This window comes from Fistularia commersonii, chromosome 28 (assembly GCF_037954325.1).
Source record: "Fistularia commersonii isolate RoL2024-O1a breed Wild chromosome 28, RoL_Fcom_v1.0, whole genome shotgun sequence".
Lineage (NCBI taxonomy): Eukaryota > Metazoa > Chordata > Actinopteri > Syngnathiformes > Fistulariidae > Fistularia > Fistularia commersonii.
The window spans coordinates 6,753,916-6,776,480 of NC_141311.1; the positions used below are offsets into that span (position 1 = coordinate 6,753,916).

Genomic DNA, 22,565 nt, shown 5'->3' on the forward strand with positions numbered 1-22,565 from the left:
ATGTTGACCACTGGTATAAGAGATCAAAATAGACATGTTGACAAAAAGCCGCTCAGCATTAATGGGAAGCGAGCTGTGGATGTCCAGGGAGGGGACGGTGGAGAGACAAGTCAGCTACGAGGAAGGACAACTAGAGAGACATGAAGCCTTTTTTTTTTTTTTTTTTAAGCAAGACAGAAGGGGCAGGAAGATTGATTCCAACTATTTAACTGAAGTCATTTTCAGCACTTTACACATTTTGAGCTGTGCTCGATGTCTCTCACTGACGTTGCTCTGGATGCAGAATTCAGTCTGTCGAACCAGTTTCATGTTTAATCTGACATATAGTGTATTTTTATAAGAATTTTCTTTTTGGCACATATATCTGCTTTTTAACAATTAACAACTCAAAGACTTAGTGGCGCTAAGGTCCTCAATGTAATAAATTTGATCAATTTTTCCTGTTTTACCCTTAATATACAGTTAGTGGACTGGTAGGATGTTCAAAATTTGCATATGACACACACAATAAAAGATACTGAGGTTTAATGGGACGTGACCTCTCAAAACCCCAAAATCAAGACTTGTTTGACCTGAAAGTCCTGATAAAGACACGCAGTGGACTCATCGGGCGTGTTTTGGAACATGAAACAAGAAAAGACACGGTAGTAGATTGACCGTAATGCTTTTTGTTGCCTCGCTTTCCGCTCCATTTCCGTTTGTTCCACGTAGGATCACCTGCTCGTTCCCCTCTGCGGCTGTGCCATTACAGCGGCAGGGAGTTCTCAGCGGTAATTGAAAAGTCTTGATCACTCTAAAAGAAAAGGTTAAGGTGGTGGGGCAGAGCGGCCGTCCGGGGAGAATAATAAGAGGGGGGTCAAACCGGTTTTCCTCAAAAGGAGCCCGTGAAAAGCGTCACTTAACCGTGCCAGCATCTCTTGAATGGCCACATAAATTACCAGATGGCAAGTTTCACATAATATATACAATGTGAAATTCCTACACGGCGTTCATCTTTATTTGCACATCGGATAAAACGGCAATATTGAAATCGGCAGGAACTGTGGGAAGCTGACTAGGGAAGGCTACAAGAACAGCTGCGGTAGGATTACACAGTCATGTATGTTTGGCTGTCTTGCTCAGCAGTCCCCCATGACTCATTTGCTTCTTGGCCATTTCAGGAATTTAAATCACATTCAACACCATCGTCAAATTTCTTTGCATGGATTTTGACATTAAAATCAGAAAAATAATTTGCGTTCTTCCACCTGCAATCCCTGTATGCCACCAGTTACAAAGATGGGTCACAAAGGAGAAAAAATAGATCCTAAATTTGACTGTCTTTGGTCTGGTTTTACACCAGATGGCAGGAGGCTGAACTGGTTATGGTGGGAATGGTGTTTTTAAAGGGTCCTTTGGGCTCACTGAAGGCAACTCAGCGTTGAGGACGGCGTTGACGGTGGGAGTTCTGACGGGGGGGGGTTAATCGATCACCTCGTTTCTTAACTCGTGAATATTATGCCAGGTCCATTACAGAGAGCGTGCCATCGGTCGTACCTCTTCAGTTTTCCTGTTCCTATCGTTGGAGACGCGTCCTGAAAGCTGCTACTTCTTCCCACTGCTAATTCAATTTGAACGTTTAACTGCACAGTGTGGTAAAATTTGGAAAGTGCTGTGGGTTTCTTAACACCGAGCTAGGCTAACTGGCTGTTTGTGGAAACCTTGACAATATTCCCTAAATTTTCCAAGTACAGTATAGTATCAAACAAACTCCCTTCCTGTGCATTTCGGAGTTCGTTCTGAGATTTTATTTGTAGTTTATTCACCTTTTTAATGAGCCTGACAATTTCTTTGAATTGCTGCTCTGATAACCCTCGAGGATACATTTACACCGGGAAAAAGTCCAGTGAGTTTGATGCGACGTGAAAGTCACGCATCTTTTCTGTGAGCCAGTAACCATTCGTCGCAAACAATGTGACGACAGTTGCCATTGTGTTTCGGCCAATGATGGCGAGAGGTTGACGTCCATTACCGCAGAGCTGCTTATGGCAATGGACACGGACAACAACAATAACAACACCCTGGAATTCACAAGCGCTCTGCTCAATAAATCTTAGAGCCCAGCCATGTATCTGCTGCCTCATTTTTACAACATAAAGGAAATAAACAGTACTCACTCCTCGAGCGATAGCTTAAACGTCCCTGGCAGAGGAGATAAAAAAGATAAAGAAACCTATTCTGCGTCTTTGGTCTTTTTTTTTATAACCTTTCGGAGGAGTTCAGTGCCTCATGACAAAGTGTACAACCTCAAACAAAGCCTTACATTCGTTCTGTTTAGGCAAGTCTGTACAAAGTTTCATTTTATACTGCACTGCAAACGGGAGAGCAAACAATTTTAACTTATCTCCTGAACTATATTCTGGCTTTTATATCTGTCAACATACTGGTGAAACCTAATTGGGATTACAATTTTTTGAAGAACCCCTGCTGACTTTCAAATGTAATTTATACACTTGTATTACCTTTATCCAGCCAGAATATGGCGGACTGCAGCACTCGGTGCTGCACTGAGGTTTTGTTAGGGCTGCACTTTAGATGAATGGCCCTATTAGAGAGCATGGTGGGGGTTATCTGTTAACATCGACGTCCCCTTGCGTGCTCAGACATTGTCTGCAACTACTATCATAGGACACCACCTACATGTGTGTGTGGCTGTGTGTGTGTGTGTGTGTGTGTGTGTGTGTGTGAGTGTGTGTATGTTTGTGTGCGTGTAAATATGGTGGTAAATTTGACAATGACACAAGGAATATTCGTGACAAAGTGGATTCTTCTGGTCCTCCCAGTCGATGGCGTTCTGTCCGATTGCTGCTGAATCTGTGTGAAAGCATGAAATGCTAAATTAATTAACGCTAACGGTTTAAAATTCCTTTCACCAAGCAATGATTGCCTTGAGTGCCATTATAATAACAGGATTCAATAAGTCATTTCACTCACAAATAACTCATTAATTCATTAGTGAGCTATGTTGTTTATCGTATTTTCATTAATTTAAGGTATCCTCCGCACAAATAGAGGAACAGCCAGACATATTTAGATTTCCCTGATATGATAATTTCATTTAACCCCTCTTTAAAAAAATTACAAAAAATTGCTCTTTAAATTTAATAATAGATAATGTGCATTTTCAGTGTATGTTTTCGTCTCAATTTGCGTTGTCACAAAGCCTGCCTTATTGGCCTGTTAAAATCATGTTTTCTGCGAGAAAAAAGAAACGAAGAGCGTGATCACTAACTGTGAAGCAGCCTTGTGGAAACTCGTCTGAAGGACCGTGGGTTTGAGAAAATGTCAGCGAGCTAACTTCCCCCGCATTTTGTTTTGTAGAACTTGTTGCAGTCTGCTGCTTGAGACGGGGAAGAAGCCACCAGATTTGGTGGGGTGAAGATAAATTCTACAGTTTATTGGACTGTCCTGAAAGTTGTAAATTAAATAGCTCCATGTCAGCTGCTCAGTGCATTTAGGTTGAAGATAGTAATTTGGCCCGTGGCGATGCATTTATGACATTTTACAGAAAGATCCCTCAATTCTGTAATTTGGGCCAACACTTCTGCTCAAGATAGCCTCTTGGCATTTTGCAAGTAATAAACTCAAATAGTTCTTTGAGTATGCTCTCCGTACAGCCTTAATGAATAAATTCAGACAGCTCACTGGTGAGAGTCAGTGAGCCTGGATGTGCCGTCTCTTTAAGTTCTGTCAGAGTATCTTTTAATTACTACCCGCACTAATGAAAGCAATGGAAGTACTGTCTGGCCATCCTACTCTGTCTGTGAGGAGAGAGAGGAAAATCCTTGGAAAATGGAGAGAAAGATGTTGTGTTCATGGTGCAAGGGGAAGGAGACAGGCACGTCTACTGTTGTGTGGCTGAGGACCGCTCTGCCTCCACCATCCAAACAATCAGAAGACGGCATTCTGGGAACTCATTACAGCAGCCTCTGAGCTCGAGGAGATGCTGCGGCATTCGGGGATCAGGGAGCCAGTTCACTGAGCTCAGCCCCAGCTGCACTAACAGTCTTTCAGTGAGACACGCCTGGGCATAGGCCAGCAGGATAAACCCACAGTGACAGCCCAGGATTTGCATGAGATTCTCCTCCCATCCCAAAAGCACTCATTTAAAGTTTATCGCAGTACAGGGACAAGAGTTTAGATGAGGGAGTGTGGGAGGTGTGTAAAGTCAAGTAAACATGACATAACTTATGCTAAGCTGAAAACGTGCCTCACCCCCCCCCCCCCCCCCCCATCCCCACCATACTTGATTCATGAAGGTCGGTCTCCTGGAACGCTGGCTCGTCTAAGTACAACTTCATTGTGCTTTGTGTTCCACCGCAGTATTCAGCTGATGTCGGATACTGAGATGCGAGAAATCCTCAGTGAATGGCTGGTAGCGACCAATGTCAATGTTTTGTTAATCTTATTTGATTCATTGTGTGCTGTGTAATTGTGTGTTTGCTCTCCTTTCTGGTCTGATCTTACTCCATCAGCCCCCTTCCAATCCATTCTCTCTGCTTCCATTTCACTTCTCAGTGACTGCATATCTTTAAATGTGTGTCATCCCTCTGCAGAGCCGCAGTCCAAGGCACTCCCAGTCTACCCAGTCTGGGCTTGCCGACCAGGCCACCAAGCTCTCTTTCGCCTCCGCCGAATCCCTGGAGACCATGTCAGAAGCCGACATCCCAATTGGGTTCAACCGGATGAACCGATTTCGCCAGAGCCTGCCTCTTTCCCGCTCCGCCAGCCAGAATAAGCTACGATCTCCAGGTTAGCATTCCAATGCCCTAATTGTCTGATTTGTAACTGTCGGCTTACTTGATGCATTTGGTGAATGTAAGGGTTACAGAAAGCTGGGAGGTATCCTCTTATTACATCCGGGAAGAATGCATAGGCAAACACATGGCATTTTTACCATCATTTGACATCTTTAAAGTAAAAGTTGTGTATCTATTATGTATTATGTTATTTAAGTATTTAAAGTGTATTATATCCACTGAGGCTGTTTGGTTAGTTACCGTTTTTTAAGGGTTATACTGCACGGCGGTGTTACTCATTGAGGAATTAGGACGTGTTTGGCGAGCAGGAGTAAACTGTGCAGCCAAGGGCAGGCTTACTACAAAAGAGCCTTGGGAATGTAGAGTGGATTAATGTGGGGCTGGTCCAGACTCATAAGTACCGAGAGATAATGCAACATTAGATGCACAAACTGAAGGTGCAGTGACTGAAGGCAATGTGATTCCTAAAAACATTTGATAAATCAGCTGCCACTCTGACGGCTCTGTTTTTTTTTGGACCTAAGTGGTCAAATTTTAAGTGTCTTCAGAGGTATTAACAAGTTAAAAAAGATCCGGTCTATTTTCGATTGAGGCCAATGATGCTTTTATTGATAAACTTCTGGTTAACTATTCTGCATCCTCACCAACCATTATATAGCAGGTAAAAATAATGACCCCTTTCCCAGTGAAGTATACCTTCCTCCGACAGTAACGTCAAATTACCAGTCCACCAAGGCTCCGGTGTGGCTGCTCTCATGCCTCAGGGCAGCACAGCAGATATTTAGAAGGTTTATTTTGGTGTGTATTTTGGTTTATTTGGTGTGTGTGTGAGTGTGTTTGCTGAAAACATAACTATAAATTAAAGAAGGTACTTTGAATAACCCTTTGAACTATGCGTCTGGTACAGCTGTAATATACTGAGCCTGGCAAATAGCAGAAGATTGTTGGGCCAACCTTTGACTTCGTGCCAGTCCAATTCACCGTGTGCTTCGGACACTTTAGATCATCAAAACAAAGGTCCTTCTCTCATCGTGGAGGTGCGCCTCTTTGGGCTAAACCTTGTGGAATAACTTGTTTAAAAGGCGTAAATTTTAATCAGCGGCCTCTCTTTTCTGTTTGTTCTTCTTTTCGCCCTACTGGGTGTGAAAATTAATGTTGAGGATAGTCAGACACAAGGCACATCTTCACCTCAAACATGAAGGATCTCCGTGTCTGATTAGGTTTTCTGTGAAGTTCAGATATTCACTGAGTGAATGATTAGATATTATTCTTGTTGAAATGAAAGAAAGAAAAGGATGTCGGAAAAAGTCCAAATGCTTTTATTGTCTTAAGCTGTTAATCAAAGAAATATACAACATTCCTACTGTCACGATCAGAACAAATGCGTGTGTGTGTCAGCGATAATTTTTTCATGCATGTAATGGATCTTCTGAAGTGCAAAAATGTAGACTTTCTCAAATCCCCTTCCCTTTTTTAGGTGTGCTGTTCCTGCAGTATGGAGATGAGACACGCCGGGTGCACATCACCCATGAGCTCAGCAGCCTGGACACGCTTCACGCCCTCATTGTGCACATGTTCCCTCAGAAGTTGACAGCTGGCATGCTGAAATCGCCCAACACGGCAATCCTGATCAAGGATGAGGCACGCAACGTATTCTACGAGCTGGAAGACGTGCGGGACATCCAGGACCGCAGTATCATCAAGATCTACCGCAAAGAGCCCATCTATGCCTCCTATCCTGCCGTCGCACACCTGGCTAATGGAGACCTGAGGGTGAGGAAAGGGAAGTCGTGGGATTGTGGAGGATGAAGAGAGCAATCTGGGTTATTTTACAGAGAGAATGCCGTCTGATCCCCTGTAAGCCCGAAGCTCGACAACTTAGAGAGCGGAGAATGGCTGTAATTTCGTGCCTCTAAAAAGAGGAATAATGGGCCTCCGTGGCAAGGTAACATTGTATTTGTATCACCGGCAACTTTGACGGAGTGTTGCCGTGGATGTGGGCTAGTGATTTAACAGGTATTCCTCCTGGAAATGTATTTTCTTATCTTCAAGTAGGCCATCTGTTGATGTGCCGACACCAGAGACAAATATTCCTCTGTGGAACGAGTACATTTTACACCTGAAGCTATTTCTGCTTCAGTGCAGCTCAAGGAAGCCTTTGGGAAATGATTTTTAAATTTATTTATTTATTTATTTATTTATTTATTTATTTATTTATTTATTTATTTAATAATCTATGTTCAAATTCAGTTTACTATTTTTGTTACATACGGATTTCTAAGAACACAACCTTTATAATTAAAAGGTGACATGCATGTTTATTCTGTGTGTGATTATGTTTGGCCTTCTGTGCAGTGGCTGTTTTTGTTCGAACAATGTGCCAGAAACAGATCCTCAACAAATTTAAATTATGAAGAGGCCCACACAGCTTCTCAGGCATTCTAACATTCGATGCCAGGGGAGCATTTTAAGCAACACTTTTAATCTATAACCACAAAATCTTTTTTTTTTGTTATGATGTCTGGAGACTAAAATCTGGCAGCATCTTAACAAGCATCGTGACTTTGCTGATTTCTGGTGGGTGGGGTTGTGTTGTTTTTTTTCTTATTCCATCTTTTATTTGGTAGCATGCTTGTAGTGTCAATCCATATCCACCACATTTTGAAACCAGATGCTAAGCAGTTTTGTAGTTTTTGCACAAGTTCATTTGTAACTGCCAAATATCTTATAGTTAGACATCATACCAGCCAAAAGGTTAGCTGCGGCAGCAAGTGACCAGGGATAGCATTTTATGTGCATTGATAAAATTGTGGAAAACATTACTTGTCGTCAGGCTCAAGTATTTCTTAAATTTATTCTCGATTCAAATATCTATTTTAGTTTTTATCATATGAAGTTAAACATATCCAAGTTCAAAACTTCTAAAGGAGTGGTACTGTTGATGGAGTAATCCATCCCAAATATACTGCATAAGTCAATCTCACCAGGGGTCGGTCACTCCTCGTCATGCGTACTTTTCAAAATCTCTTGCCATCTGCACTTCTATTCATTTCCTGGTAGAAAATACCGTTTTATTTGAACACCATCTGAATGCCCCTTTACGTTGTTTACAGATGCAGCCCAAATGAAGATTCGCCCCGTAATGGGAGCGGAGAGACGGATCAGTCAATCGTGACCTTTCGCACCCCTCATTTTCAGCTCCGTCACACAAATTTGCTAACCTGGCATGACGATGCGGATTTGGCTGTAAAACACAGCCCGCATATTGTAACAGCACACACATGCACGGATACACACACACACACACACACACACACACACACACACACACACACACACACACACACACACACACACACCGGCTCAGTGCAGCTGTCCTGTTAACATGCTTACCTCACTATTTCTGTGCAGTTCCTCTTAATCTGTCTCTACAGGTTTGCAGTGTTTTGGAAAACATATATATTTGTGGCTTAGGAGCTTGCTCTCCAAAGAGTCAGGATTTTCTTTTTGTTTGTTTGCTTTTTATTCAGGCTCACTGTATGAAAAGACGCCCCAAACATATCAATTTTGCTGTCAGGCATTTTAGGGGGGGGTAATTTTTATTTTCTGTGAAATAGCTGATAAGGCACTGCAAGCGGAGCAGAGTACTACTTCACTCCACGCTACAGCTAAATGAGAATGCACAAAAACTGCTTTGTTTTTGTGCATTTAGTAAGCAGTTGTATGTGTATTCTTTGGTTATTTGTCAGAATAAAAAAAGTTCATGTTATGTATATAATTTATTATCATGGGATTTTTAACAAACGTGCACAGACCATGACAGCCTGTCCGATGTCAGTCAGATCCCTGTGGTGTTCATGTCTGACGGACAAATGGTGAACACGGAGCTCTCGTTTCTTTGTCTCCATGGTAACACACATCTCCGCTCATTCGTTACAGAGAGAGATGGTGTACTCCACTTGCGATTCTTCCCCGACCCGCCGCCTCAACACCCTGCCGTCCTCTACAGCCTCAGTGTCTTCTGGCTCTCCGTCCCGTTCTCGCCTCTCCTACAGCGGGGGCCGCCCTCCGTCCTTCGCGGGGTCCCAGCACGAACAGCCCCGACATCCCCATCATCCCTCAGCTGGCCACGCCGCCAATGCAGCCCTGTCACCATCTCCAAGTGCAATTCTGGAGCGCCGTGATGTCAAGCCCGATGAAGAGGTCCCCGCGAAAAACTTGGCGCTGATGAAGAATGAGGGGCTATATGCTGATCCCTACAGCCTGATGCACGAGGGCCGCCTTAGCATCGCCTCCACGCAGTCATTAGCAACCATTGGGGACCCCTTCAGCTTCCCGGTGTCCGCCGGTCTTTACCGCCGCGGCTCTGTGCGATCCCTCAGCACATACTCAGCAGCGGCTCTTCAAGGCGACCTGGAGGACTCTCTATATAAGCCCGGCGGCTCGCTATATTCCGACACATACTCCTCGGCCACCCTGGGCATGGGTTTTCGCATGCCACCTTCATCCCCACAGAAAATCCCCGACATGCAGCTGAGGGACAGGGACTCCTACTCCAGCTCACCGAGAGCTTCGCCTGTCCGGCAGTCCTTCCGCAAGGATTCGGCCTCCTCCTCTGTGTTTGTGGAAAGCCCCAAATCAAGGCCAAGTTCCAGCTCCGAGCCCCTGTGTCTAACAACTGGACCCGGGGAGGGGGGCAGGGCCACGCCTGCTTTCGGCTCTTCGTTGTCTGGACCGGATAGTGACACTGCCAGGTCAGTATGAGGGTACGTGGCGAGTTTTATTAAGGTATGCCGTGATGATATTGTTCCCACTAAATCCAAAAGAACTTAACTTGCTTATAATCTCAACCAGTCTATTTTATGATGAAAGACAGTTGCTAAATCAGCTGGGTATTATCGGTTTATTTCCATTTCTTTTACAACTTCAGCCTTGATGGTGGCTCATCTAGTTAATAACTCGTGCTTAAAGACATACAGCACATTTATGTGAATATTTAGTTTAGGGGATGTGGCTGCAGAGGTTCGCGCCTCACAGTGAGATGGTCTCTGGTTCAATCCTGACAAGATAATTTCAGTGTGGAATTTGCATGTTCTTCCCACATCTGCATCTGCGTCTCTTGTTTCCTCCCAGCAGGTTAAATGTGGACCCTAAATTGACCAAATGTGTGAATGGGAGAGTGAATGTACGTGTCTATATGTGGCCATGTGATCGGTGCACCCCGCCTCTCGCCCAATGACAGCTGGAATTGGCTCCAGACCCCTTGCGACCCTGGATGCAGAACAAGTGGAATAGATAATGAATGGATATAGATAATGAAAAGGATGCAGCTGCCTTCAACCAGAATCAAATGAAGGTCTTGGAAAAAAAAAAAAGAGCTGCATCAAATCCTTTTGAATTTTAAAGATCTAAAGGTTTTTGATTCATATTTGTTCTTTTGTGTAAAGGCACAAGGGGGTATGTTTGATTATTTTTTTAAAAATCCCAGGTGGACTGTTTTTTTTTCATGTTTTCTGCTCATTTTTGCATCTTTTTTTACGTGTAACAGTTCTTGCTCCTTAAATTTTATACTGGGTATTTTTAATGAGGCTGAAAAGGGAGAACACTGCATTTGTTAAAGCAAATCATGATTTGACCTTTAGCATACCATTAAGTTTTGTTGTTTTGCCTTTGTCACATCCGTTTACCTTCATTGCAATACGCTTATCGAATTAACTTTTATAGGGATCATCGTTTGGAGCGGATGGAAGCCATGGAGAAGCAGATAGCCAGCCTGACGGGCCTGGTCCAGAGTGTGCTGACCAGAGCACCAGACAGTGACAGCACGTAAGCTGTTATACCCCATTAACCCTAAAAACTCATGGATAGAGCTTCACTACAGACACGCTATTGACAAGAACAGGCTATTATCAGACCCATTACTGGCTCCGGTGCTATGATACGGTACACTACTTTGCGGGAACTCAGCATTACTCCAAAGCACAGATACCACCGCAGAAGACAGTACTATCGATTTCTATGTTCATGCAAATGACATATGTGATCATTCGAGATCTCATTCCACTGACACTTTAGAGTTTTGAACTCAGCCAATTATTTACCTTGTGTTTTGATCAGTGTTGTGGTGTCTAGAAGTAGAACTGTCGGCATTAGCACTGTAATTGCCTTGCCCTGTGGCCGTTGATCCTCAGATGCGGCCTGCTGCGTCTCTGCATGATGGCCGGCTGCCCTCCGGACCAAGGAACCGAGTTCTCACGGCCATTACCTTTCTCTTCCAGCGACAAGACCGAAACCAACAGTGACGGCTCCGCCACTGGAAGTGAGTACGCTGCTCTGGATCCGCGCGCTGCGCTGTGAACGTAATAAACCGGTTACGGCCGTCGTGCTCGTCTCTCCTCTGTTTAGAAATTCTTTTGACTGTTGGACTTTTTCCGTCTAACAACATCCCAGATCATAGCAAAGGACAATTGATACAAACTAGCAACAGAGATGATCTTTTGGTTGAATGTGCTCTAACAATTTGAGGAAGGATGTTACTCTAAAGGCCTGTACATCCTCTGCAAAAAGAGAGAAATTTGTTGTTGCTCCTGGGGCTGTGAGAACAAACTGGCATCGCTCTTTTGTCTCAGCTCTGACTGATCAACTGAATTTTTCACTTGTGGTGCGGACAGCTTCGCAAAAGGCGATTGGCGTGCGCAGATAAAGAAGAGTGGTGGTTAGAAATCAATCCCAGCACTGTGAACCCTGCTGGATTGTTATTTTCTATCAGATTCCTCACAAAACATAGCGTGTGTGACGTGTTCTGCGTGTGGGCGGAACCTATGAGGACTTGCTAGGAGTTCTGCATTTAAATTTCCCATGGATGATAAACCGTTGTGGCCAGAAGTAACTTTGTGCTCCCGCCACCGTGGGAAAACAAACAATTTCTCTCGTCCTGCGGAGGATGTGCAGGCTAGAAATCTTTGTTTGTGAACACGTTAGTTTTGTGAGAGGTGATCCATTTTTTGTTTATTTTCTTCGGCTAGATTTTTCTTCGCGGTTAAGGTTATCAGTATGACAGTGATCTCCTCGACAGAAGTCAGGAATCTCCTTTCGATGATTTCGGTCTCTTCATTGACGTCTCTTTTATAAATTACACTTCTTGGACAACATTTGTATTTCGGTCCAGTTTCCCGATAAATCAATCAATATATCATCATCTCTGCTCAGTTTGCGCCTCTCACCCCCGTTTCTCTCCTTTTTCTGGGCACAAACAAGCCCAGATGGATTCAGTTCGACGGACACCCCTGTATTTGAGGTCAACTTACAAGTTGACGCACTGCCAAGGACTGTACCAACTCCAGAGTAATTTTCCTTCTCGGTGCTCAATAAAAATGATATCCAGGATCATCAATCTGCAAATGTGAAATTTAAAGACTTTCCTCTTTGTCGCTCTATCACCCTCTCATTAATTTGTCAGTAACCGGCAAACTCTTTCTACATTCCAGCTGGACGGCCGAAGAAGAAAGGTAGTTGCCATCTCCTACTCTGTCAACCTATTTATTTCTCCTCAGACATCTATCATCGCCCTCTGCCCGCCGTATGGGTGTGTGTTGTTTTGCTGGGTAGCTGGCAGTGTTTACCCTCCTGTCTTTCTCCCTGTTGGTTTTCCAGACTGCGGGATTTCCCCTCGTCCTGTCTGTCCTCGACTTTTTGGAACAACTTATTTCTCCCTTTGGGAATGTCAGGGTTTGTGTTTGTATGTTTGTTGTTGTTTTTTTTTTCTTCTTTTTTTCTTGGCAGTCCTTTGTGAGTATGTGAATCGAGGAGTATGTGTGCGAGAATGGCTGAGGAGTCCAAGGCCATACTCACAAAGCCCTGTGTTAAGAACATGGTTATCCCCTGTGTGTCACAAATGAAAAAAACTAATTGCACCTCTATATGCGTTACTAATAGCATGAGTCCACATATCTCCAGGGAGCAATTAGAGTTTTGCGGATATGCATTATATTTGTAAACGTATACTGTACACTATGTGGATGTGTACAGCGCGTGTGTGTGTGTGTGTACGTGCGAATGTTTGGAACTGGATGCACGGCGCGACTGATCGCAGACTGAAAATCTGCAAATGAGCCCAGTCCGGAAAAAACAACCAATTTGTTTCCCAACAACATCCCGGTGACCCCGATGTCCTGCTCTGATTGGCAGCTCACACGCCATCTGCACCTCTAGCTCTGATGCCGCCGCCACCCTCTAACACGGTCCAGCTGAACAGCGTCAACCGCTTGCAGATGCAGCTCCACCTGCACGGTCTGCAGCAAAACGCCAACGACCTGCGCAAGCAGCTCACCCAGCTGCGTAAGACACAGGTATTCTATTCCTCAGTGAACACAAACCTCTCCGTCGGGTGTTTTTAATGACTTGAAAAGAGTCACTTTTATTTTCAAAGCCTTGTATGAGATGGATATTAGTATGAGTTAGATTGGATTGTTTTGGTTATTAACGTCATTACAGCCATGTGTATTTCAAAAAGAACCGCAGGAATGACTCTTGGTAGTTTTGGGCTGCCATGGAGTGCTAATCCCTGAACAACAGGGATTTGATGCTGTGTAAATGGGTTTGATTTCTTTGTATTACGACAGTTAAATGTTTAATATTTCCCATACAGAATGCATTTCAATACTTTTTTATTTAGCTGAAAATGCCCTGTGAGCATATATACATACATACATATATATACATACATATATATATATATATATATATATATATATATATATATATATATATATATATATATATATACATACATACATACATACACACACACACACACACACACACACACACACACACACATATATATATATATATATATATTCATATATTCTGCTCTGATTCTTTGCCTTCTCTCTAAGATTGAATGTTATATTAAATCAAACTTCACATAATGCATTTTACCGTCAGTGAAGTAAGCCTTGATTCACCACATTCATGATATAGAATGTGTCCTAGATTTCATTATACTCTCTTTGATGTGTATTTAATCTTTACTTTAGTTCCGCACCAACAATAAATAACACCTGCGGGTTTAAGTATCATGACACATTGGGGGCACTATATCTTTTGAGGATTACTAATGGAACTTTTTTAAATGTATGGTGGGTAAAAGCTGAAAGGTTCAGGGCCGGTCTTGTGGGATTCATGAGAGATGCGGAAAGCCACAAGGTACGCAGATCAATTCTTTTTTTCATCTTCTGATGCAAACAGTGTTAGCAGGGAGGAGAAAGAAAGAATGACACTGACAGTGGCGAGGAGTGCAGGAGAGCGAGAGAAAGATCCCGGATCACTTGTTTTCGTTCTGTTACAGCCGTCACAATGGCTCCTCGAACCGCCTGAGCGGTAAAAGTGAGAGGCAAAGAGCTGAGGCAGTGCAGCGCCCGGAGAGAGACAGTTTGCTGTTTACCTGTCTGTGTGCCGATGTGTGACGCCTACACCTGGACCTGTATTGCCTTTGGCTTGCGGCTTAAATTTTACATGTGGCTCATGAATTATACAGAGGAAGGTTACTGGAAAGGCAAGCAGCTCTGGGAGGGGGACTCAGGGAGGTGATGCCGAATGTGTTATTCTTGAATTTATGTTTGGTTTTTTTTAATTGAATATATAAAAAAAACAGTATAATTACTGGCAGGCCAGCTGCATCACTATGATTATTTGAATTGTAATAGGGAATTCATTTTAAATGTTTGCGGTATTGTTTTACTTCCCGGAACATAAGGCTCATAAATTATTAATGGTTCTTGCTTACCAGGTGCTTTCATCTCAGGGAGTTGTATTACATGGAGTACTCCTGTAGAATTTTCCATTCATAACACCGAGTTGGAGTTCAGACTCGGTGCTTCTGTCATGGACTTCATCCTGCCATCCTTTTGCTTCTCCTGAGGGCATTCCAGCTTTGACTGTTGGAGGAAACATTATCTACACTTGCAAATACTCACGCGGCACCGCAGACGGTGCAGTGTGAACCATTTGCCGCCTTCTGTCGACGCTTAAATGAACGAGACTTCCGATGTGACTGCTGAAGTCAAGTAATAGCTTAAAAATATATAAGCCCAGAAATGTTCTCCTTGCGTAGGAAGACAGAGAACATCATGTTGTGAAAGGAGCTTTAACCCGACGTGTGAAATGTAGCCAATCCAAATGTGCAATCGTGACAAGCTGCAGAAGGCTCGATCTCCTCAGTGCTAAATGGCCAAATCCAATTTCTTGATATGTCAAGTGCATAACATGTGATGGATCAATGTCTTGTCTGTAAAGTTCTCTGTTGAATGTGTGTGTGTGTGTGTGTGTGTGTGCAGTTGGAGAACCAAGATTCGGTGCGATCGCTGCTAAAGCGAACGGAGGCCGAGTTGAGTGTGCGAGTTGCAGATGCCTTGAGGAAGCAGGAGGATCCTTTGCAGAGACAGCGCCTTCTGGTGGAGGAGGAGAGACTCAAATACCTGAATGAAGAAGAGCTCATCATCCAGCAGCTCCAGTTAGTAACGGTGTCAAACACGGTTTTGAGCAAGAGAGGGAAGTGCAATACTCAAATATAAGGAGATGAAGCCTATTAAATCTGAAGGCCCTCTGACCCGCTTGGGATTTTTTGGCTCAGGACTCACTGTCATCACCAAAATGCAGCCGATATTGAAAGTACAGCAGTTTGAGTTGAGTTTATTCCATCTAATATAGAAGTTAGATGGCTTTCAGAAAAGTTTGGGATTCTGCCATCAAACGAAACGGCAGATTGCTCCTCAGAGTCCCTGCCAGTTTACCCCGATTTTCAATTCAAAATGGAGTTGTCGCACAAAAACAGTTAAAAGTTTTTCTCCACTTTGCAGAAACATTATCGGCGCCTGCCAACCCAAACAGGCTCACTAGATACTCTAAGAGCTCGTGATGCGTTTCCCCTTGCAGCGAAGAGAACCAGTCATGATGTCAGTGAAAACATCGCTGCGCTTTTAATGAGGAAATTATAACAACTACTCAACAACTCGATTTTAAAAACCATCATGCGTTTGCCCTTGGCTACATTCACCAAGGATATGCAAAAATTTCAAGTCGATTAGTCTTTTTTTCTGGAAAGAATAGAAACTTTCTGGAATGTGATTTTTGAGTTTAAGCGGTCAGAATAACTTGTGCTGAGTTTTGTAAAGGAAGAGAGTGAAGCTCGGCTTTGACGCCGAATAAGCGAACTTCAGGTGCAATGCTCTGCCACGATTGTCATGCATCTAATATAAGAGCAAACAAAACATATACACACCTTCATTCCTGAGCTCCCTTATGATACACAAAAATAGAAGAAGCTCCCCTCGATATCTGCTGTAAGACCTCCAAATGCCCAGTCAATTAAAAACTCAGGAGTGGTAGCAACTGCTGGTTCAGACACGGGTTTTCAAAGAGAGGAAGCAATAAAGGGAGAATTACTGTCAATCAAACCTTTCCCAGTTGCAGCTCTGGACAAAACCAATCAATGAACTGATTAGAATTAAATGTTCCCCCACAGCTCCATTAACAAATATCTGACTGGATGGAAATATGGACTCTGTTAGCTCAATCATTCATTCTTCGACAAATCCAAAATTGAAAACATTTTTAGATTTGATATTTAGAGGTTTGACTTCATTAAAAGTTCAGGATTTATTCCCTCGCCTCTGTGATCTGTGTTACAGTTAGCGTGAATTTTACAATCACGTCCATATGGATGCCGGGTGAAACTGTTCCTGTAATTAGGCCCGGCGTTGAGCAAGATTGTTATTAAGATCCGCTGTATTAGACAGTGCAGCAACCAAATGAAGTGGCCACCTAAACCGGAGCTGAAAGCTACCTTGAGATTTAATAATCAGATAACTCGCTCGAGTGGAAATCTTCTCCGAGGTGATAATTTCAGGATCTCCCTTTGTGCCGCATCGCAGGGCTGAATCTCGCTCCGAGCGTCATTCCCGCTGTTGTTTCAGTGTCTTTCTCTCTGCTCATTTGATTGACAATTACTTTTGGTTAATTGTAAATCAAACCAGTGGAACATTATTTTGGCCCAAACATGACCGGAACATACAAGAGACAAGCTAACTTGTGTTTCTGTTAGTGTCCAAGTTTATGAAGACATCATCTAAAATTATGTAGTGAGTGCCACATAATAAACATCACTTTGAAATACTTGCCCACACTCCTCAAGTTCAGTTGCCTAAAACTGTTTATGTGGCTGCCAGTAAACCGAGACAGGGGATTGGCTGCAGTTCCGCAGCACATGAACAACTCAATTCCTTAGTAGATGAATATGCAGTGCATTAATCCCTGGTATTTAGCCTTCTGTCTATTCCATCTCAGCGACCTGGAGAAATCTGTGGAAGAAATCCAGAAGGAGTCGTCTGTCAGCCACAAGCTGGTAACCGTGCAGGAGCTGGAGGAGAAGACCACTGTTCTGAGAAAGTTGGGAGAAACACTCACGGAGCTGAAAAGTGAGTCACGCAGGCACATTTCACATTCTGTGCACAGGCGCAAAAACAAGAACACACTCTGGTCTTTTACTCCGGCGGGCAGTTTATATAGAGCTAATTAATCACAGAGGCGCTGATTAACTGGAAACCCACAGCCAGCCTGTCAAACATTTAATCACTCTCACTTTGGTCATTGTCGTAATGAACTCGTTGACCATTTACAGCCTTATAAAAAGTGCCTGGCGACTCGGACTGTTATGATTTTGCAGGACACGATTGTCCCCCTCCCCTCCCCTGCAGATCAGTTTCCGGGCCTGCAGAGTAAGATGCGGGTGGTGCTCAGGGTGGAAGTTGAAGCCGTGAAATTCTTGAAAGAGGAACCGCACAGACTCGACGCCCTGTTAAAACGCTGCAAGAGCATAACGGATACCCTCGCCACGATGCGCAAGTACGCGCCTGCATGGCTACTTTTTTAGTATCTGATGGAGAAAGCAGACATGTGGCTTACTGAGAAAATGAATGAACAAATGATGGAAAGACTTTTGTTAATTGATCACAAATCGCTGGTCTTGTTAGTCTACTCAAACGAGTAATACTTATTGATTTGAGTTTTGATTGAGATTGGGAATCAATCGATCATTGGTCATGTGTTTAATTGTATCTGCTTTATCTTTGATGGTCGGGTATGTACTTTAATATATATATAGTCTATTAAATAGTGAGTCATACTGTCAGACATTTATGGACTAATTCATTTGAGCCAGGACTCATTTAGTCTTTGCACTGTTTGGGGCCCAGATCGCCACTTCTCCATCTCTTTTGTTTTTCTGAGTTCATTTGAACACTTAAAAACTGTAAAACTCTGTAAAATAATCATAAAAAAATAATGGGCATTCATAAATGTTAAAATGTTTTTACTTTTTTTCTATTCATTAGCTTTATTCATTCAAGAATGAGGTCCACTTCTCTGGTAATCTACCACAGAATTAATTTCCGGTTTGTTATCCTTCTAAATAAACTAATCCCCTGAATTGACAATTATTTAATCCATTTTTTTTTTTTAAATGAATGACTTTTTCCTCTTCGAGTCGTGGGAAATCCACACTTTCACTTCTGTTAAAGTGACCTTTATGATTGTATTAATCTTTGTCTTACCAAGGCAAGCTAATGAAGGGGTGTGGAAGAAGCAGGATGACTTTTCCAGCTCCACATCAAAGCACAACGACGACCTGCGGAAGTTTTCGGACTTCGACATCCCCACAAGCCCGCCGCTCAACATCAATGACCTTGGGGGAGGGAACAGCCTTTCCAACTGGAGCCCTCATGCCAGCCTCAGCCGTGGCCACGGGAACCCGTCCGGGCCCCAAAAGGACAATCAACCACCTGTTCCACACAAAGGCAAAGCCCTGGAGGAGCTGGAAAGGCGATCTGCTGCAGACAAAGCCTCATCCATGGAAGTTCGCCTGGTAGGTTTTGAGAACTTCTGGACTTCAAATGTAAACATAATTGTGCTCTTTTTTTTTTTTTTTTTTTTTTTGTTCAAAAATGCATCAAGTGTTGCAAAACATCCCTTCCCTTCCCAGGCGGCAGAACGGGACTGGGAGGAGAAGAGGGCCAGTTTGACCCAATATAGTGCTCAGGACATCAACCGGCTGCTGGAGGAGACCCAGGCTGAGCTCATGAAGGCTATACCGGACCTGGACTTTGCTGCCAAACAGATTAAGCCCTCGCCCAACACACCGTCCTCTCAGAACCCCCAGAGTGGGACAGGAACCCTCGAGCACCGGGTCAATAAACCTCACCACAAAATTTCTGGGAAGGAGGGAGGATCCAAGCTGGGCCCTGGTAAGATGAGACTTCAGTGTGTCATATTGTTTTATGGCAATTCTTTTCGATCCTGGCCAGCACGGCGGGGCAGTGCTTAGTGCTTCCACGTCTCAGCGAGAAGGTCCTTGGTTTGATTCCGACTTGGCACTTTGTGTGTTGCCCTGTGATCGTCCGGTGACCCGACCACGGCGAGCCCCGCCTCTCGCCAAATGTCAGCCGGGATAGGCTCCAGCGGCTTAGATAGTGAATTAATTCATTTCCGAGTCTTTTTGAAAAAGAAATGCATTTTGATGACCCATAAATCTTCTCGATTCTAATCAATGCCACGCTAATGGCATGACTTGTCATTATTACTGTTTCTACTGCTTAGTCTTTCACTGAAGTGTGACTCCTGTCACCCCTAATGTTCCTTCTTCCAGATGAGCTAACGGTGCCTCGATATCGCACAGAGAAACCCTCCAAGTCCCCACCTCCTCCTCCGCCCAGGCGCAGTTTCCCCTCTTCTCCCGGCCTGACCACCCGCAGTGGAGAGCCCCTCATACCCGGGAAATGCATAAAGGTAACAATGAGAACTCTGCTTTGAAAACAAAGATCATCGATGAAAACAACAACATTAATTTACATTTTTATTAAAACCCGAGTTTTCAAATTTTAACCAACCCCATTTGACTATTTTTCATTTTAGAAGTCTGAATCAGAGGAGACAGAAGGCCAGAAGCCCCACGTAAAACTGAGGAGGACGGTGTCTGAGAACCCTCGTCCTGCATCAACACCCCCCACTCTGGCGTCCGCTGACAAAGGAGAGGGAGAGGCGGAGAGAATTGCCGCTGAACTGGAGGTAAACTAAAAACTGCAGGTTGTCCGGTCTCCTCATGACGTCCTCCATTGGACGTCGCCCCCCCCCGAAGGGTTAAACGGCGACCGTTTTTGATTATTTATTAGGAGCTGCAGTGTTCCGCTGGCTTTGTGCAAGCGCATACTCACACATAGATGCACTTGTAATTATTACCACATGTTCAAGCAGCAGGTCCCATATGTCCCCCCCGCCCCGCCCCGCCCCGCCCCAGGCACGGTGGCAGCCTAGAGATCACATGGTGCCCAGTCACTCACATGGCCACCCAGAGCTTACAGATCAGAGCCAGACAGATGGACCTGATGGCTGCTGAGTCTTGGCTCCAAACGGCCCACCTGACGACGGACGGAGCTCAGAATTCGTTTTCACAATTCTGTGCCTGGCGTTTAGATATGACGACACTCCCACCTCCAATCCCGGTTCCCAGTTTTTCAGTGAATTCCACTCGGAAATGCTCAGCCATCTTGCCTTTCCCTGTCTGTTAGTGGTCTGTCCTCCATTGCACATTGAACCCACCGGCTACTGCTTGACCTCGAGCCAAATTTCTTCATTTCAGACTAGATATCAGACTTATTTGAATTGATCTGCCTGCATGGAGGGTTTCAGTTGCCCCAACTAAAAGTAGACAGAAGGTAATGAGGCAAACTATATTTTTCCTTGTGTAATTTTAAAACTGTTATTACGTCATTAACACATTTAGAGAAAGGCAGGGACTGCATAAGAAAATGCCCCATCCTCTTAATCAAGTGGAAGGAGCGGTCATCGGTTTCCTGCCTGAGGATTTCAGTCCACCCGCTGGTTGGTATAGGGACAGCTGATAAACAATCTGGCAACAGCATATTTAAAGTAATGAATTCAATTCCTAAAATTGATCCCAAAATAAATGAGCAGCTGCTGTTCTGTCATTAATACTTCTTTTTTTTCTTGCTGCCACAGTTTGCAAAGTCTGCAGAGACTGTGAATAAATTTCTGATTCATATCTGCTTAAAGACCTTTACTGTTGTCCAGACAGCGGATATTAAAAACACAAATTATATTGCGGATATGATTTTAAATCAGCCCAGACCGGGTCCTGGTATTTTTTCAAATTGTGTGCGTGACTTGAAGACCTTGATTGTGTGTTTGTCAGAATAAGTAGAACAAGCTATTAGATTACGGTGGATTAGTTAACCATACACTTGGTAAACACAACTGGGAATTATAATCGGCGGCCGACATACGCGCAGCAGCCACGACCATGAATGTGAATACTCAGCTGATGAATGTTAAAAATCACGACTGATATATTTATAAGATTGAAATTCGGGTGACCAGCAGTAAATATTTACACACTGGATCAAACAGTTTCTCTGATGTGGAGGATCCGAATGGGCCGGGCGCTGTGCTGCCGTGCTATCAGCAACAGCAGTAAGACACCCACGCATCCTAACATGCTGATAGCTATAAATACATTAAATACAAGCCCACAGCAACGCCTAATCACGTCATGTCATATTGTACCGGACAGCAGTCCATGATTTCACAAATGAGGAGCGAGTCATTGTGTTAAATTTAAACCTCAAGTGCTTTCCTCATTCATAGGGAAGACGTCATGTTCCCCTCATCACGTTGACTGAGTGTTTGCCAGCTTCGCCCACTGCCTCCGAGGATCCTGTCAGGGATTTAACAAATGATTGTTTAGAGAAGAGTCCTTCACAAGACCGGACTGGAAGGGGCTCATTTGGACGCCCTCCTCAGCAAGAGATGAGCATCCGGCATGGCCGTGAGGAGGAGATGGAATTAAAAAAGGATTTGGACGTGCTCTTGACGGAGCAGAATGTTCGGGTGCTCTCTCCCTTTGAAGCCCAGGAGCTCAGAAGTACTGTAGGAGACATTTTGCCGACACTAACCATCGCACCACAGGCTAGAGAAGTCTCGGAGGTCCAGCTCAGGGAAAGGCCTCTCCTGGTGCATTTCATCCAGACCAAAACCGTCAAAGAGGCCTACAGACGCTTGCATTCCCTTCTGCAGTCTAAGCCGGTGCCGAAAACCAGAATAAAATCCTTATTCCACCGGGATCTGCAGAGCTCTTTGATGGAGGCTCTAAGAAGAGGGATAGACACAGGAGAGGAGATGCTAACGCTTCGGTGCGGTGCTGAAATTAAAATGATTGCGGATCAGCAGCACGGGTCGGCTGTCGCCACTCTCGAGTCGGTGGACGGTCCGTCCAAACAGAGCAAAACGGGTGAAGACGTGCGCCGTAGCACCTACGAGCGTCTCGATAGCTTAGAGGAGACAATCCGCGAGCTGGAGAACACCCTAATTGAAATCGGCGGCCACTCGACAGCGGAGGAGCTGTACGCCAACCCGACCTCCGATCGCTATCCTGGACAGGTGACTGGGAGTCCAGCGGCAGTGACCATCAAGCCGCCGGTCCCGCCGAAGCCTTCCCGTCCAAGCCCCGCATCCACCCAGGTTCCCCGCAAACGCCCGCCGCGTAGATTCTTCCGCTCCAGCAGCATGCTCAAATTTATTTCTTCACTTTTTTTTCGCTCTCTCAGGCCTCTGATGTCTGTGCCCCGATAAGCTGGCATCTAATTGTGTTTGAAATCAAACGTACAGGGGACGGACAGCAGACATCTGTTGTGTGAT

General features: G+C 44.2%; 1 protein-coding gene across 6 annotated transcripts in view; it reads left to right on the top strand.

The window, feature by feature from the left end:
* Window positions 1–22,565, top strand: part of srcin1a (SRC kinase signaling inhibitor 1a) — a 61,581-nt gene that overhangs the window by 32,182 nt on the left and 6,834 nt on the right. For 4 of the 6 annotated variants that reach the window (XM_086176465.1, XM_086176462.1, XM_086176464.1 and 1 more), the window contains 14 exons: window positions 4,596–4,791; window positions 6,277–6,572; window positions 8,739–9,553; window positions 10,524–10,625; window positions 10,991–11,118; window positions 12,287–12,307; window positions 12,987–13,147; window positions 15,137–15,312; window positions 17,145–17,275; window positions 17,555–17,702; window positions 18,414–18,720; window positions 18,838–19,099; window positions 19,501–19,640; window positions 19,767–19,919. In XM_086176465.1, coding sequence (XP_086032591.1) covers window positions 4,596–4,791; window positions 6,277–6,572; window positions 8,739–9,553; window positions 10,524–10,625; window positions 10,991–11,118; window positions 12,287–12,307; window positions 12,987–13,147; window positions 15,137–15,312; window positions 17,145–17,275; window positions 17,555–17,702; window positions 18,414–18,720; window positions 18,838–19,099; window positions 19,501–19,640; window positions 19,767–19,919 — 3,036 coding nt within the window. The remainder of the gene's footprint in view (window positions 1–4,595; window positions 4,792–6,276; window positions 6,573–8,738; window positions 9,554–10,523; window positions 10,626–10,990; window positions 11,119–12,286; window positions 12,308–12,986; window positions 13,148–15,136; window positions 15,313–17,144; window positions 17,276–17,554; window positions 17,703–18,413; window positions 18,721–18,837; window positions 19,100–19,500; window positions 19,641–19,766; window positions 19,920–22,565) is intronic. The other 2 variants (XM_086176461.1, XM_086176466.1) reach the window with 1 other exon arrangement.